This window comes from Ochotona princeps, chromosome 13 (assembly GCF_030435755.1).
Source record: "Ochotona princeps isolate mOchPri1 chromosome 13, mOchPri1.hap1, whole genome shotgun sequence".
Classification (NCBI taxonomy): Eukaryota; Metazoa; Chordata; class Mammalia; order Lagomorpha; family Ochotonidae; genus Ochotona; species Ochotona princeps.
Genome location: NC_080844.1, coordinates 47070224 through 47088658, shown reverse-complemented (window position 1 = coordinate 47088658; position 18435 = coordinate 47070224). Strand labels below are relative to the sequence as shown.

General features: G+C 45.2%; 1 protein-coding gene across 2 annotated transcripts in view; it reads left to right on the top strand.

The window, feature by feature from the left end:
• The window catches only part of ARMH3 (armadillo like helical domain containing 3), a 184813-nt gene that overhangs the window by 144881 nt on the left and 21497 nt on the right, over window positions 1–18435 (top strand). Inside the window, exons 25-26 of one of the 2 annotated variants that reach the window (XM_058671846.1) lie at window positions 5323–5401; window positions 11998–12613. In XM_058671846.1, the coding sequence (XP_058527829.1) occupies window positions 5323–5401; window positions 11998–12057 (139 nt within the window). In that variant the 3' untranslated portion in view covers window positions 12058–12613. Of the gene's footprint in view, window positions 1–5322; window positions 5402–11997; window positions 12614–18435 lie in introns of those variants that run through there. The other variant, XM_058671845.1, reaches the window with a different exon arrangement.

Here is an 18435-nt window from a genome sequence, read left to right as displayed (position 1 = left end):
GCTTCATCCCAACCCAACCACAGCTGTTGGAATATTTAGGGAGTGAACTGGCAGATGGGAGATCAGTCTCTTTCTGCCTATCTCCTGCCCATCTGTCTTTTAGATATATAAGATAAATAAAGATAAAATCAGAAAGCCATCTTTTATGACCTAAGAAAATAAAATGATTTAATGTCTTTTTAAAAATTTATTTATTTGTATTGGAAAGTCAGATTTATGGAGAGAAGGAGAGACAAAGAGAAAGATCTTCAAACTGCTGGTTCATTCCCCAAGTGGCCACAACAACTAGAACTGAGCCAATCAGAAGCCAGGAGCCAGGAGCTTCTTCCAGGTCTCCTATGCGTGTGCTGGGTCTCAAGGCTTTGGGCCATCTTCTTGGAGCTGGAAGGGAAGTGGAGCAGCCAGGATAGGAGCCAGCTCCCATGTGTGGTCCCAGCACGTGCAAGGCGAGGACTTTAAGTATTAGGCTATCGTTTTGGGCCCAAGGGTTTAGTCTTTGACAACTTTTGTTCCTGTTTTGGAGTATGGCTATTCGTGACTACAACATCTTTTCTCCTTGGCTGGTGAGAAGACATATGGAAGCTTTGGGAAAGTTCTTTCTCCCTCTTCTTAAAGACTTATTCATTGGAGAGACAGAGTAACCAGGGTTGTGGGGGGTGGGGGTTGCACTTGGACAGAGGGAAAAAGACAGAATCTTCTATTTACTCCTCAGATAGTCACAGCAACCAGAACTGGGCTGTGCTGAAGCCTGGAGTTAAGAACTCCATCCAGGTTTCCTTGAGGTGCATTCTGCTGCCTTCCCACTCACATTGGCAGGGATCAGAAACAGAACAGCTGAGATCCAAACCAGCACTCCAATACGGGATGCCAGTGTTTCAAACAGCAGCTTAACCTGGCCCCAGGAAAGTTATCTTGGTAAGTGAGTCCTTCTAGTATATGAATTCCATGGGAGTCAGTTGGAGTGAATAGCCTGCTCTGAACTGCTGGACTCAGGATGGGCATATGTGGTACACTTGATGCATACAGAGTGTGCAATTCGTTGTTCTCTAATGTAATCATAAAGTACACAATCGTCATCACAACCTATCTTTGCAGTTGTCTCTCCTGAAGGAAATGTTGTACTCCTTAGCACTCCCCAATCTTCCATTCCAGCGCCCAGCAGTTACTAATCCACTGTTGTTCAAGGGACATTAACAGGAAACTGGATTAGAAGCAGAGTAGCCAGGACTTGAACTGTTACTCTGAAATGGAATGAGAATGCCTCAGTGCGTAGCTTAACCCACTGTGCCACAAATCCTGTCCCAGTATTTGACGTACTACATCTGGCTTCTTTCAGTCACCATGGTGTTTTTGAGGTTCTTTCATGTTGCAGCATGTGTTAGTATTTCATTCCTTTTTGTGGCCGAAAAATGCTCCCTCGTAACTGTCCCACATTTTGTTTATCCATGGCTCAGTGGATGGACATCTGGGTGGTTTCTACATTTTTGATAGTATGAGTTATGTTGCTAAGAACATTCACATTTAAGTTTTTATTATGGACATATGTTTTTATTATTTTGGGTATATATATATAGGAATACAGTTTCTGCATCATGTGGTAATTGTGTTTAACATTTGTGAAACTGCCAGGCCACTTGCCAAACTAAGTGAAGCATTTTAGAATTCTACCAGCAATATATGAGGGTTCCAGTTTCTCCATGTGTTTGTCGAAACATTTGTTATTTTCTTCCTGATTATCAGAGTGCTGGTGAGTGTAAAGTGGATCATAATGTCGTTTGGTTTTCGATTTCCCTTATTACTAATGATGTAAAACATCTTCTCATTTCTGATCAATTCCTTTGCTTTTTTTGAAGTTAGGTTGCATTTTTATTGTGGAATTGTAAGAGTTCTTTACATATTATTCATGCAAGTTATTTATCAGATACATGATTTGCAAATATTTTTATTAATTCTGCAGAGTATCTTTTTGTTCTTCATGGTATCATTGATAGTATAAAAGTTTTAAAATTTGAAGAAGTTCGTATTGATCTACTTTTTCTTTTGCCATCTGTACTTATCCTGTAGTCTTTTTTTTTTTTCTTTTAAGATTTATTTATTTTTGGGCCAGCGCAATAGCCTAGTGACTAAAGTCCTTGCTTTGCACAACAGGAATCCTATATGGGCGCCAGTTTATATCCCAGCTGCCCCACTTCCAACTCCCTGCATGTGGCCTAGGAAAGCAGTTGAGGACAGCCCAAAACCTTGGAACCCAGCACCCGCGTAGGAGACCCAGAAGAAGTTTCTGGCTCCTGGCTTCGGATTTGATCAGCTCTTGCCATTGCCGCCACTTGAGGCTAAACCAGTAGAAGATCTTTATGTGTTTCCTTCTCTCCTTACATCTGATCTGCCTTTCCAATAAGAATAAATAAGTCTTTCTTTTTTAAAAAATATTTATTTACTTTTATTAGAAAGTCAAATACATACACATCAGGAGAGACAGGGTGAAAGATTTTCCTTTCACTGGTTCATTCTCCAAATGGCTGCAATAGCCAGAACTAATCCAATTGGCAAACAGAAGCCAGGAGCTTCTTCTGGGTCTGCCACATGGGTGCAGGATCCCAAGGCTTTGCACCATCCTCTGCTGCCTTCCCAGGCCACAAACAGGGAGTTGGATGGGAAGTAGAGCAGCCAGGATGCGAACCGGCACTCACATGGCATCCTGGTACTTGCAAGGTAGATTTAGCCACTGAGCCATCACGCTGGGCCCTAGACTGTCATATCTAAGAAACTGTTCCTTGGGGCTGGCATTGTAGCCCAGCAGTTTGTTAAGCTGTGATGTATGATACCGGCATTCCATGTGAATGCTGGTTCCAGTTCTGTCTACTGCTCTTCCAAACCAGCTCCCTGCTTATGCACCTGGGAAAGCAGCAGAACTTTGCCCAAGTAATTGGGCCCCTGCCATCCATGTGGGAGACCCAGATGGAGTTCTCGCTTCAACCTAAGCTATTGGGGCCATTTGGGAATTCTCTCTTACTCTCCCCACCTCTCTCTTTAGCTCTACCTTTCAAACAAATAAATTAATTTTTTTTTAAAGATTTATTCATTTTATTACAGCCAGATATACACAGAGGAGAGACAGAGAGGAAGATCTTCCATCCGATGATTCACTCCGCAAGTGAGCTGCAATGGACCGGTGCGCGCTGATCCGATGCCGGGACCAGGAACCTCTTCCAGGTCTCCCACGCGGGTGCAGGGTCCCAAAGCTTTGGGCCGTCCTCTCCTGCTTTCCCAGGCCACAAGCAGGGAGCTGGATGGGAAGTGGAGCTGCCGGGATTAGAACCGGCGCCCATATGGGATCCCCGGGCTTTCAAGGCGAGGACTTTTAGCCGCTAGGCCACGCCGCCGGGCCCTGTCTTACCCAGTTATAAAGACTTTATGTGGTCCAAGTGCGGTAGCCTAGTGGCATAAGTCCTTGCCTTGTACTCACTGGGATCCCATATGTGCGCTGGTTCCAATCTTGGCAGCCCTGCTTCCCATCCAAATCCCTGCTTGTGGCCTGGGAAAGCAGTTAAGGACATCCCAAAACCTTGGGATCCTACACCCACGTTGGAGACCTGGAAGTGGCTCCTAGCTTAGGATTGGCTCAGCTTTGGCCATTGCAGCAGCTTGGGGAATGAATACAGAAGGAAGATCTTCCTCTCTGTCTCTCCTCCTCTCTGTATATCTGCCTTTCCATAAAAAGAAAATAGGCCCAGTGCAGTAGCTCAGCGGCTGAAAGATCTTGCTTTGCACATGCCAGGATTCCATATGGGCACTGGTTCTAATCCCAGCGGCCCTGCTTCCCTTCCAGCTCTCTGCCTGTGGCCTGGGAATGCAGTCAAGGCTAGCCCAAAGCCTTGGGACCCTGTAGCCATGTGGGAGACCTGGAAGAGGCTCCGGGTTCCTGGCTTCATATTGGCTCAGCTCCAGCCATTGCAACCGCTTGGGGAGTGAATGAATCAACAGACAGATCTTCCTCTCTGTATATCTGGCTTTCTAATAAGAATAAAATAAATCTTTAACAAAAAAATAAATAAATAAGCGAGATTTATCTCTGTTTCTCCTTTTTTTTTTTTTTCTCATTTCTATAGTCATTTCTTTATGTCGGTCTGGCCCTACATCAGAACCTAATCTGAGGTCTGTGCTCTTTTTGCTACACAGGGCAAGAAATGACAGTGAACTTACAATAAGATATTGACTTCAGGCAAATTGGTTTCTTTCAGATTGCACAGATTTCTTAATTCATTTTTTTTAATCTCTAGAAGTTGTCTAGTTGTATTTATTTGAAAGGCAAAAAGGAAAGTGAGGGGAAGAGAGAGACAGAGACAAAATGAGGGAAAGAGATGCCATGTTCTGGACTGTGACAGACAGGGCTGGGTGAGGCCAAAGCTCAGAGCCAGCAACTCAGTCAGGGGCTGCCATGTGAGTGGCAGGACCCAAGCACCTGGGCAGTCGCCTGCCCCCTTCCAGGCACGTTAGCAGGAATCTGGTGTCAGGAGCAGAGCCAAGTTTTGACCCCACACATTTTGATATGGGATCCAGGCATCCCAACAGATAAGGTACAGGCTTTGGATGACAATGAATGAGGAATGTTTGCAGATGATGTTGAGACTTTGGTGTGAATGATTGAAAATAAATTTCAGTACAAACCTACGAAGTATGAAGATTGCGTCTAGGCTTGACCAACTAACTGTTCAGGCTCCAGCTTTTCTGAGGGCCCTCTTTGAAGTCAGACTTTCCTTTCTGATCAGAACACTAGGGCCCCCTAGTGGACAATCCCCCCTTTTTTTTTCTACTGAAGAGGCAGATAGAGCTCCAACTCACTGGTTCACTCCCCAAGTGCCCATGACAGGTAGGTCTGCACCAAGCCAAAACCAGGCCCTGAACACTCAGTCAAGAGTTCCATGTTGGTGACAGGAGTCACCTCTCAGGAGCTGGACACTCTAATTGGAACACGGGCATCCTAACCACCAGACCAAATGTTCATTCCTGTGTAATGTTTCTTGCTTAAAGGTCTTGGGTTGTTTTTAGTGTTTCCCACCCCTCCTTTGTTGTGGGGTTTGCTTTTTGTGCAGAGCAAAGATGGTTTAACTCTCTCCTTTAACGGATTCTTAACCTCCTCACACTTTGATTGTCAGTTCTTGCCCATTTGTGGCCTCTTGGTGTTTACTAAGAGGACATTTACCCTCCAACAGTCACCCCGTGCTCCTGCACCCAAATTCGGAAGCCATTCGCTTTTTATTGTCAACTGATTTATCCTCCTCTTCCAATTGGTACTATATTAATATTAATTCTTTGTTCCAGAGCCATCATCAACCACTTTAACCCCAAAATTGAGTCATATGCTGCTGTGAATCACATATCCCAACTGTCAGAGGAGCAGGTAAGCTTCTGCCATCCCCAGAGTGACCAAGTGATACCAAGGATCAAGTGGGTGCCTCTTCGTGGTGGCTGGGATTGCCAGACTACGGAGAGAAATTCACAGAAGTCCTTCAAGTAGACCATGATGCCCTCTGCATGTGTACAGTTAGGTCTGCATAACTGTACAGATTAGAAGGTGCATAGGTGAAACTCTGGTGAATTACATTGTGTTAAAATGGGTGATACAGCTTTTCCTTTCAGAGAATCATCATGCTTTATGAAAATAGAAACTGGAGACTTTTGAAATGGGTGAAAATATCAATTAGAAAAGCCCTGAATTCAGCTTAATTTGGACTTGCTTGTCTTGTGAAAGCATACCCTCTCATTGGGTTGTCCCAATAAGTAACCAAATTACTTCCACGGTAAGCGAGTTCCCTGGGCCACAAGCCAGCCATTCTGGGATAGGCATTGCTGTGACCTGGGCCAAGGTACAGGCATAAAGACCAGTGTTTGTGTGTGTGTTTTCCTCGAAGCTGGCCTCATTTCCCCTCCTCCCAGAGTGCCTGCACTCAGCGCTGCATTACATAAAAGTACAGATGGGCCTTTAGCATGGCATGGGGTTCAACTTTAGGTTTCAAGCTGAGATTTGAGTGCCGTTTTTAAAAGCATAAAATAAGACATGCTATTCCCATAGTTTCCTTCCTTTCCATGCTATTTTCTAGATGAAGAGGCCCTAGTACAGAGGCCACACCAATCAGGAGGCCCCCTGTTCTCTGCTCTCCATTTTGCTTTTTCCCACCCAGTGCGTCATCATCATCATCATAACCCTTCTCTGAGCTTTTTGCTGGCAGGGCCAGCCAGCCAGCTGTGGTGTGACTGTGTGTTCCCACTTTGCCTAAAAGTTACTCAGTTCCCCCAGTGAGGTGGCAAGCAAGCATTCTCTTAACTGTTAAGCTTCTCAGTATTCCCCCCAGTGGTTCTTCCCTCAGCCAGATGGATAGGACTCTATTAGTCTGTCAGTTGTTTCCTTTGACATGTTTGTTCTCTTTTGTGCGGCCAGCTGTGAGAATCCATTCCCACATTGGAAACTGCTTTCATAAATGGCTTTCAGTTCTCTTTTTTCTTTTCTTTTCTCTTTGCCTGCGGAGCAGTCCCAAGTCCTGTTCTTTGATGCTGTCTCTCTGTGAGTGCTCTGTTCTGCTACATTCTTCCTGTTGGACCACTTCTAATCAGTTTTACTACATGAGTTTTATGCAGAAGAGCCCAGCATCTTGCGCTTTCTGAGTGAAAGGAGAAATAATTTTTCCTACCACAGTGAGCTCTGGTTAGTCGAAAAGCTTAAAAAAAAAAAAAAAAAAAAAAAAGACGACACATTTTCACTGTGAGCCACGTGTCATGCTCATCCCCGGCAGCTTGGGAAGGTCAGGCTGAATCTTTCTCTGACAGTGGCAGCCATGGGCCAATAATAAGAATCCATTCTGGTGCATGCCGCAGTCTGGAAGAGGATGATTAGCAGGCACGTGTCCTCGCCCTCATCCAACTGCTTGCAAAGTTAAAGATGGTGCCTCTCAAGGAGAGGCCATGAGCCAGGTGATTTCCACGATCTAGGCTGAGAAGGAGAATGGGAAAGGTGGGTAACTCTCACAGGTTTATGTCCGTGGTCGGTAAAGAGTTAAACCCTGCTCTAACCCAAACAGTGGTCCTTTATGGGGACCAGCCTGGCTGTCCTGGGAGTTGCTATGCTCACTACCTCCTCTCAACCCTTTTCCTTGCTGGGGGTGGTTTGGGGAGAGTGATGCTACTCTGGGACCTTTTCACACCACTCTCAAAATAGTTGTGACCTCTCTTCCCTGACTGAAAGGTCTAAATGACAGCATTACAGCACACTTGGTTTTCTCCTCAGCGCTACCAGATGAGAGGGCTGTGGCTGCCTTGTTAATCTCTCAAGTGTGTGTTGCATCACTCAGGTCCCTTCACTTAGGAGCACTAATGGTGATGTCACTGAATGTGAACGGTGTTCACAGCTTCCCAGAGAGCTGGCTTTGGGATATAGTTGAGCCCTGTCAGCACCAGACTGAGTAGGCAAGAAAAACATCCTTAGTAGATTCTAAAGTTCTCCCAAAATTTTAAAGACCATGGATAGGTGCTAGTTGGGATTTGTACCGTTTAGTAAGTTAGCAGACAAGACAGAACCTTGGGCTGGATCTGGCTGCCCAGCCTGCCATTTTTTTTTTCTGGCATTTTTAAGGCATTCAGAAGAAAGATGACATTTTTCTGGTACTTCTCATTGGCTTTATGCAGAACAGAGATTTTTAATCCATTAATAACTCTCAGTCTTAATGGTTATGCATTTTCTAGCATAATAAACTGCTTGCATTTTTATCATGTATATACAGGTTTTTTTAGGTTAGTTGTGAAGCTTATTCATTTTGATTTGTGTGTGTATATGGTAAAATATACATGATTTACCATTTAATCATTTTTTTAAATGTGTAGTTTAATGTAACCATCACTACTGTCTGTCTTACCAGAACTTGATCTTGAGTCCATATTGGAACGCTGTGCCCATTAGGCAGTAAGTCATTGTTTTTTTGCCCTAAACCTCTGGTAACCACTTTCATGCTCTATTTCTGTGACTGGAACTTCTCTAGTATCTTAGTGGAAGCATAGACTTTTTTGGCTGGCTTACTTCATTTAGTGCAAATTTTTTAGAAACTTAGAGAAAATTATTTATTTGAAAAGCACAGTTATAGAGAAAAATGAGAGGGAGAGAAAATGAAGTGAAAGAGAGTAACATCTGCTGTTACTCCCTTAATAGCCAATGGCCAATGCTGGGCCAAACCAAAGCCGGAAACCAGCAGCTTCTTAGGGCTCTCCTACATGGATACAGCGGATCAAGGACTTGGACCATCTTTTGCTGGTTTCTGAGGCACATTAGCAGGGAGCTGAATCAGAAGTAGAGCAGTCAGGATTGAGCCAGTGCTCATATAAATGTCAGCATTGTAGGCAGCAGCTTTACATGCTGTGCCCCAATAGATAGTGTAAGGTACTTGGTTTATCCATGTTGTATTATGTGTTAGGAACCTGTCCTTTTTTTTTTTTTTATGATCTTTACATAGTAGATTAGGGCTCAAAGGGTCAAGGGCTACAGGAAAGTGAGTGAGACCATTATTTCTACATTCTCTTTTTTCCTTCCTGTATCTGGGAGAAGGAGAGAAACAAAGGGAGAAGCCACACCCTCCCTCCCAACCATCCCAGAGTCCACAATGTGGGGCATGCTCCGAGGGCACTGCTCAAGGTTTTGATAATTCAACCCTTCTGATTTGCTGCCAATCTTGCCATTCCAAGCACCATGAAAGGATTTCATTTCTTAAGGCTAAATAACATTCACTTGTATACACGTACCACATTTACTTTAGCCTTTCGTACATTGATGAATGTTTTGTGTTGGCTGCTGTGACTATTAGTGTGCAGGTATGCATGTAAGGCTTCCCCCGCTGTTTCTTTGAATGCAGACCCAAAAAGGAATTGCAGTTTCATGTGGTAATTTGTGTGTAGCATTTTGAGAAGGGTGAGCATTTGGTACAGTGGTAAAGATGGCGCTTGGCCCACCTGCATTTCATTGGCATGCCTAAGTTGGAGTATTAGCTCCATTCTCCATTCCAGCTTCCTGCTAATGTGCACTGTTGAAGACAGTAGGTGATAGCTCAAGTACTTGGGTCCTTGCCACCTCTGTGGGAGACCCAGATTAGGTTCCATGTTCCTGGCTTCAGCCTGGCCCAGCCCTGGCTATTATGGATATTTGAGGGGATAAAGCAGCAGATGGAAAATCTTTCTCTGCTCACATCTGTCTTTCTGTGTATCTCTGCCTTTCAAATAAATACAAACAAAATTGTGTGTGTGTGTGTGTGTGTGTGTGTGTGTGTGTGTACATTTCTGAAGAACTGCCAAATTGTTCTCAAAGCAGCTTTCACTATTTCAGGTCCCAGTGTTGGTGTTGCCTCATCTCCCTGCCAACATATGTTTTCATTATTCCCATCCTAAAGGATATGAAGTGATAACTCACGTGATACTCATTTGCATTTCCCTGATATATTGACCATCATTTCTTGTGCTTATTGGCCATTTCTATATCTTTTTGGGAGAAATGTCTGTTCAAACCCTTTGCCCATTTCTTAATTGAATGGCATATTTTAATTGTTATTGAGTTCTAGAAATTCTTTGTTTATTTTGGATATTAATTCCTCATTTTATATGTGTTGGTAATATTATGTCCTGTTTACTCCTATTTCTCCTTTTTACTGTGGTAATAGTGCCCTTTATGTTTGAATTTTAAAAATTTTGATGAAATTCAATTTGTCTTTTTTTTTTCTGTGGTTGTCTCTGCTTTTAGTGTCATCTAAAATTTATTGTCAATTCCAGTGTCTGTGAAACTTTATCCTTGTGTTTTCTTCTAAGAATTTAGTTTTAGCTTTAAAAAGAAAAGATTTATTTATTATTGGAAAGTCAGATAGACAGAGAGGAAGATCTTCTATCCACTGATTTCACTTCTGAAGTGGCCGCAATGGCCAAAGCCTGGAGCCTGGAGCCTCTTTTCGGGTCTCCCACGCAGGTACAGGGTCCCAAGGCTTTGGGTCATCCTCGACTGCTTTGCTAGGCACAGCAGGGAGCTGGAAGGGAAGCAGGGCCCATATGGGATCCCGGGCAAGTACAAGGAAAGGACTTTAGCCACTAGGCTACTGCACTGGCCCCTAGTTTTAGCTTTTATGTGCAATCTGTTTTTAGTTAATTTATATATATACATATATATGACATTAGGTAAGACCATTTTGACCTATTTTGTACTTGATATATCCTTATGAATAAAGATTAAGGAGATGGGAGTAGCATCGTGGCACTGTGTGTTAAGCTGCTGCTTGTAACACTGGCATCCTGTATTGGAGTGCTGGTGTGGTTTCACATTACTTGTGATCCAGCGTCCTGCTAATGTGTCTGGGAAGGGAGCAGATGAGGGGCTCCTTTGTACTTGAGCCAGTGGCTCTGGGAGTCATCTGGAAGGGGCTCCTTGGCATTAGCCTAGCCCAGTCCTGGCTGTTGTGGCTTTGTGGGAGCGAAGCAGCAGATGGAAGATAAATCTGTCTCTCTACCTCTCTATCTCTGTAACTCTGCCTTTCAAATAAATAAATATTTCTTAAAAATTGTTTCTCAAACCTAACTGAAACATCTAACATTCACTCTAACTGAAACATCACTTCCGTCTCCAACATGGTTTGTTGGTAACCTTCCATCCTTACCTGGTAGAAGTGTTTTATAGACCCCAGCAAGCTCGATCCTCAGGAGTAAGGATTCTGGAAAAGATAAAGCTGAGCAGTCAGACTGGGAGAACTAAAGTGCAATAGCCTAATGTTACCTTGGTAGCTTGATGCCTTGCGTTCCCAGCCCAGGGCTGCCTTCTCAATTGTGTTCATCCCCAGTAGCCCTTTTGTGGTGGCCACAAGTAACACAAACCCAACACATCACTTTTGTATGCCTTCCTAAATTCTAGTCCGCCTTTTTACCCTGTTTTACATTCTCCTTGGCAGATAGTTGAGTCACATGACCCAGTTTCATAGATAAACCTCAACCATCATTTTTTTTTAATATTTATTTGTTTTTATTACAAAGTCAGATATACAGAGAGGAGGAGAGACAGAGAGGAAGATCTTCCATCCGATGACTCACTCCCCAAGTGAGTCGCAACGGCCGGTGCACGCCGATCCGAAGCCGGGAACCTGGAACCTCTTCCGGGTCTCCCACTCAGGTGCAGGGTCCCAATGCATTGGGCCGTCCTCGACTGCTTTCCCAGGCCACAGCAGGGAGCTGGATGGGAAGTGGAGCTGCTGGGATTAGAACCGGCGCCCATATGGGATCCCGGGGCATTCAAGACGAGGACTTTAGCCACTAGGCCACGCCGCCGGGCCCTCAACCATCATTTTGTCTGTCTTGAGTAAATGTGAGTGGGAGGCATTCAGGAGAAATTCTTGACTCCAGGCTATATCTTGGACTCAGATGTTTGAGGACACACTGTCTTGATGAGGCAAGGCTGTCTCCAGTGAAGTGTGCTGAGACAGAATGGCTGGCTGTGAAGGCACCACTCCCCACAAAGCCTGCTCGAGACTCAGACGCTTGCTCTCCTCTCTACTGGCTCTTCAAATTAGGAAAAAGACTTTTTGTCTACATTGGCTTCATTGTAATGGAGTTGAGTTCACACATAAGAGGTGTGCCATGAAATTTCTTGGAACAGTATTAACTTATAGGTCTTCCTTAGCCTGTGAAATAAATTGATGAAAATTAGTGCAAACCCTAAATTATGTGCAAAACTATGTATATATTCTTTTCTTTTCCTTCAAGAGAGCCCATCTTTTCTAAGACTTTGAACCAGTCTGACATCCTCTCTGGCATTTTAAATAATCACCAGTTTGGCTACTTCACTAGTAGCTCGTGTTTTCTTTGCTTCAAAGCTGTTAAACCTTTAACAATGCCCTTGGAAGGTCTCAAGTTCTTTTAGGCTGTCACTGTTTGATTTGATTTACAAGTGTTATGGCATACTGATTTCTATCAGCTCTCATATCCTTATAGGCAAGAGAGGACTTCCTAGCTGACCTTTACAGAAGTTTCTCTAGAACCCTGAGTATCTAGAGGACACAATCACAGAACCTTCTCTGAGTACTTGATTCTTTGATTTCCAGTCACGTTCACCATCAGTTTATGCCTTGGAAATATCCCACTGGAAAGCAAGTAAGTTATTGGCCCACTCTTGTTTTTTTTCAGCTTCGTTGAACTGTCATTAGATTAGCAATTGTGTGACTGCTGTGGTTCTCAGACTGTGCTCGGCACTTGAGAAATACAGAATGCTCCAGGGACTGCCTTGGCTCACCAAGGTCATAAGAGGGCAAATGATGGTTTAGGACATCTTAGTGCCCGCTGACCAGCGCTAGTAGGAGGATCTGCTGCTATTAGAGATGGCTCTCTGCAGGCTGTGGTGCTCAGAAAAGGCTGTTTGTTGGAGAAAAGAGTTGGATTTGGCCTTGAAAGAGGAAGCGTGGGGTAGATAAATAGAGAAGCACAAATTATAAAATCCATTAAAAACGAGGGTCTGAAAAGGACTGGAAGAATAGAGGCTGGTTGGAGTGCCTGCCAGTCATGTCCAAGGGTCATGGGACACCCAGAAGCTGATTTCAGAATACGAGTCAGTCACTTACCCGTATCCTCCATTATCCCTAATGCACTGCCTCTGTTCCCTGTCCTAATTGTACTACCTGTGATTAAATTCACAAGCATTTCTTTTTTTTTTTTTTAAAGATTTATTTTTATTACAAAGTCAGATATAGAGAGAGGAGGAGAGACAGAGAGGAAGATCTTCCGTCTGATGATTCACTCCCCAAGTGAACCGCCAGGCCCTCACAAGCATTTCTTAAGGGCACAGTGTGAGTCAACCTCAATGTGAAGTGAGGGGCCTGGCAGCCTGGCCTAGCGGCTAAAGTCCTCGCCTTGAACGCCCCAGGATCCCATATGGGCGCCAGTTCTAATCCCGGCAGCTCCACTTCCCATCCAGCTCCCTGCTTGTGGTCCGGGAAAGCAGTTGAGGACGGCCCAAAGCTTTGGGACCCTGCACCCGCGTGGGAGACCTGGAAGAGGTTCCAGGTTCCCGGCTTCGAATCGACGCAGCACCGGCCGTTGCGACTCACTTGGGGAGTGAATCATCGGATGGAAGATCTTCCTGTCTCTCCTCCTCTCTGTATATCTGATTTTGTAATAAAAACAAATAAATCTTTTAAAAAAATGTGAAGTGAGGCGTGAGGGAGAACCTGTCTTCTTTATTCCAATTAGGATATTGGTGAGAACACAATGAAATGTGTCTTTTTAGCCAATTTTAAGTAAACAGTGCCACAGACCTCTAGAATTTTTCCATATTGAAAGTCTGCATCTGCTGTGTAACAACTCTGGCCTTCCCCCACTGCTCTGTCAGCCACCATTCTACTTTACATTTCTTTTTTTTTTTTTATATTCATTTATTCATTAATTACATTGCATTACATGACACAATTTCATAGGTACTGGGATTCCCCCCCCTTCACCCCAAACCCTTCCCCCATCATGAATTCCTTCACCTTGATGCATAACCACAGCTCAAGTTCCGTTGAGATTCCCTAATTAAAAGTTTACACCACACAGAGTCCAGCATTCCACTTGTCCAGTTCAAGTTCAACGGCCTCTTAGGGAGGCCCTCTCAGGTTTGAAGGCAGAGCCAGCAGAGCGTCACCTCGATCAATTAGAAGCTCCAACATATCATCAGCAGCAGTCCAGGTATGATGAGGCTGGTGCAGAGTCCACTGATTGACATAGTCCATCTTAGGGTTTCCCCTTGTCCAGTTTTCTGCTGGAAGCATAAAGCTGAGGTGGTTGATTCATCTACTCCATTTTCCATCTTTTCTTGGTTAATGCTTTGATTCCTCCATTTTGTTCAGGGGAATCCCCCTAAAAAAAAACTTTGAGGCATTCCCAGTCCAGGCTCCTACATGTACTACTAGTAAGCACAGTGCTCGCCACCTTCCATCACTCCGATCAGCTGATGGTTTTAACCCCTGGGTTGGCTCTCTTCTGAGCCCCGACCTCTATTGGAACCAATGAGTATCGCATCTCTCCCCGGCTCTGCCCATCACACTCTCGTCCCTCGCCTAAACCAGTGGGAGGAGTGCTGGTCGGGTGTTGCATTCCCTACTAGCACAGGCCATTTCACCTTGGCATTTTGTGTTTTGTACTGTTTTTTTGTTTTTTTTTTTAATCACAACCAAACCCGGCCAGGCCCCCACACAGTTTCAGCACTTGGGCTTGCCAGTGGATGACGTGAACCGACTCAGCCTGGTCTGCCCCAACCCTAGCCAAGTATATGCCAGTGGGTCACATTCCAAAGCCTCTTCTGGGTTATTTACCTCCATGCTTCTTGCGTTTATTTGTAGAGTCAGCTTCCTGTCAGAGGAACTGTTCAGGTTCCTCCCTCCGACTCCTTCATGGTGTCGGGCTTCACGCATTCCAGCAGGTCCTTCGGCCAGCTCCGCTCTTCAACCCATTCTGGTTCCTGCTGTTGAGAGTTTCAGCCCAGCCACGGCTCGTTCATACCCACGTATATCTCATATATGGCTCAGATGGGGTTGAGGCCTAGCCGAGCCCGTCCAACATCTATCCTGGTCCTCCGGAGCACCAAACTGTGCTGTGGTCTAATCCGGCATGGTGCGTCAAAGCCGAATTGATATTTGTGCTAAGGGATTACAACTGTGACCCGACCAGAACTCAGCCTCCCTCTAGTTCCTGTGCCCCTTAGTGGTAGGCTCCACGCAGCCAAGGCCTCCCCCACGCTCTCCAACCAGGCCTGTTGCCAGCCAGTGTTAAGTATGTCAGAGGTTGCTCTGGTCAGCCCAGAGCGCCCTATAGACTGTCATGACTCCTGCACAGACTCCTCCGGCCCTTCTAAACCGTCCAATGGGGTCAGAGTTTCAGGGGATTGGTCCACGCATGCCTCACACATTCTAGCGCCGAGTATGGTTCTTGAATGCCAGTCAATGTCATAGTCCTGCCTTCTGTGACCCCTCTGCTGATCCCTCATCCTATCAGGTAATGGGGCATCCTGCTGGACAAGCCCGGAATTTTGCCTTTTAAGAGAGCTGATGTTGGCGATCGGCACTATAAAGTGACTACAGGTTCTTCAGAGGAAGATTAAATGCCGTTGAAAAGCTTAAGGACTAATACATATTCTCAGAGTACTGTGGGTTCAGCACGGAGCGTCACATGCAGCATATCAGAGAAACCAAATTCCAGAACTTCCTGGCCGGGCGGCCAGCAGGCGAAGCCTGGCGCCAAATGGCGCACTGGCCGCCCGAGAGCCTCGCACCCTATGTATGTACATACCTGGTGGAAAGCTTGGCTGTGTTAGGCTGGAATCGTGCAGGGACCCGAGCACCCGAGCCGCATGGCGGCCCGGGGCCAAGCCGCTTGGGCCCCCGCCTGGATCCTGCTACTTTACATTTCTAAGAGTGGACAAACCTATCTGTCTTTCAACCAAGTGGCTTAGGAGCATGCTAGAATTTCTCTGCATACAATTCTGGATTTTCTGGGGTGATCAGTAAGGTCTGCTGGTATGCCAATGTGTCATAGGACCATAGGGCAGTATAACTTAATTCCTAAGAAAACTATGTTGTGAAGTTCCTAAGTTTTCTATTTTTATAAGTTTCATTTGTTGTTTATTTCAGTCTCCACATTCTCTCAGATTTTGGATTCTAAAGAGGTCTGTCTTATCCTGTGTATTATATAACTTACCTTTGAAAATATTATGACAGGGCCCAGTGCGGTTAGCCTAGCGCCTAAAGTCCTCACCTCACATGTGCTAGGATGCCATATGGGCACTAGTTCTAATCCTGGCAGCCCCACTTTCCATCCAGCTGCCTGCTTGTGGCCTGGGAAAAGAGTCGAGAAATACCCAAAGCTTTGGGACCCTGCACCCACGTGGGAGACGTGGAAGAGGCTCCTGGCTCCTAGCTTCAGATTGGCTCAACTTCAACCTTTGCAGCCACTGGGTAGTGAATCAGTAGACTGAAGATATTCCTCTCTGTCTCTCCTTCTCTCTGTAAATCTGACTATCCAATAAAAAATAAATAAATAAAGTATTATTACAAATCCAAGGTGGGAGTCATTTGTGGGAGCAAGTTAGAGGGGAAAAAAAAATACTTCATGTCTGAATGAGTGAAGGTTGCATTGAAAGTGGCTATTTACTGAACTCCAACTATTAGTAATGCTTAGAAATAGTCTTTACCGGGCTCGGCAGCGTGGCCTAGTGGCTAAGGTCCTCTCCTTGATCCCATATGGCCGCTGGTTCTAATCCCGGCGGTTCCACTTCCTCTCTGTCTCTCCTCCTCTCAGTATATCTGACTTTGTAATGGAAATAAAATAAATCTTTAAAAAAAAAAATAGTCTTTACTTTTTCCTTATCCTAGGAGCCATAACAAGTAGCTGGTGGGTGATTAGCAATCCAAATGAGGTAAGGCCTAGCTTTGTCATCCTGGAAAAGAAGGAGATACTACTAAGGAGAACCCTGGTTTGTGGAGCACAGCATTGCCGGGGGTTTGAGTGGCATCCGGGACTTTCCAGCACCTAAGCGAAGAGCACAGAAAAGCCTTGGAGTAGACTTCCTCAAAGCTTTCAAGGAGCACCAAGCCTGCCACAGACCTTCAGCCCTTGGAATACTAATGGATGTTTAACCACAGTTGGGGATGGGAGTGAAGGGTAGTGTGTGTTTGGTGCCTCATCCCAGTGTGGCCGCTGATAGGAAGCCAGCAGCGAATTCTTACAGTTCTTGAAACGTAGCAGTCAGCTTTAACAGTCCAAGCCCTTGTGACCCAGTTTCAGTCCACTGATGGCTGCCAAGGGCCTGCGTGGGGTTTTTGGAGCAGAAAGTAATTGTGGTTCATTTTCCCATGGGAGCCACCTATGTAGAAGTTCTCCCCAGGGTACTGCAGGCCTGTGTGCCACCCACTCTGAGAAGCTTCTGATATTTCCCCATCTCAGAACATGCCCTAACCATCATGCCAGGCAGCTTGGCAGAGACATATGCTAGGAAGCTGAGACTTAAGACTCCCAGGAGAGCCATAACTGAATTTCCTGTGCTTGGCATGCTGCTTCTCCACAACAGCCTGTAGTGTTACCCTGCTTCTGTAGCCGTGAGTGATGGCTGCTGTGTGAACTCTAGAGTGCAAGCACATGACAGGAGCCCTGGCTGGCTGCCCTGCCTTCCATGTAGCCTTTGTTTATGTTCTGGCATTTCATTTGACCTGTTTGGCAGGGAAGTCTTTCGGTGAGAGCTGTTTGTTCAGTGCTTTCACTAAGCCAGGAAAGACAGATACAGAGGGTTTCCTACAAATTGCTTATTCACAGCAACTAGCCACCTATTGTATAGGCAGAGTGTCCTGAGGAGTACCACATAAAAGGGTCAGCTCATTGATGATGTGTGGCTGGTATGACGCTGTCTCACCAGGTGCACAGACAGGAGAGAAATAAATATTCCAAATATTTTATTTAAAAATAAAATTGACAGGAATAAGTAGAAGAAATAACTAGTAGAAATTGTATTGGACACTTTTCCCTTTTTTTTATAAGATTTACTGATTTTTATTAGAACGACAGATTAACAGAGAGGAGAGACAGGGAGAAAGATCTGTCCATTGATTCACTCACCAAGTAGCTGCAACAGCTGGAGCTGAGCCAGTTCGATCCAATTCAAAGCCAGGAGCCAAGAGCTTCTTCAGGATCTCCCACATAGATGAGGGTCCCAAGGCTTTGGGCCATCCTCTGTTTTCCCAGGCCACAAGCAGGAAGTTGGATTGGAAGTGGACATGAACTGGTACCCCTGTGGGCTCCTGGCATTTGCAGGGAAATTAACCAATTGAACCATCATGTCAGGCCCCACTTTTCTTCTTTTAAGATTTACATATTAGGCCAAGCGTGGTGGCCTAATGGCTAAAGTCCTCGCCTTGAATGCGCCAGGATTCTATATGGGCGCCGGTTCTAATCCCAGTAGCTCCACATCCCATCCAGCTCCCTGCTTGTGACCTGGGAAAGCAGTCGAAGACGGCCCAAAGCCTTGGGACCCTGCACCCGCGTGGGAGACTCGGAGGAAGTTCCTGGCTCCGGATCGGCACAGCACCGGCCATTGCAGTCACTTGGGGAGTGAATCATCAGACAGAAGATCTTCTCTGTCTCCTCTGTATATCTGACTTTGTAATAAAAATAAATGAATCTTTTAAAAAAAAAGATTTATGTATTTATTTCAAAGTATTACACAGAAGGCCTGGCACAGTAGCCTAGTGGCCAAGCCCTTGCTTTGCATGCAGTGGGATCCTGGCACATATGGCTGCCAGTTTGTGATTGTCATCCATCCATATGTGAGACCAGATTGAAGTCCCTGGCTACATGCTAGCCAGTATGGCCATTTGGAGAGTGAACCAGTGCATAGAAGATAACTCTTTT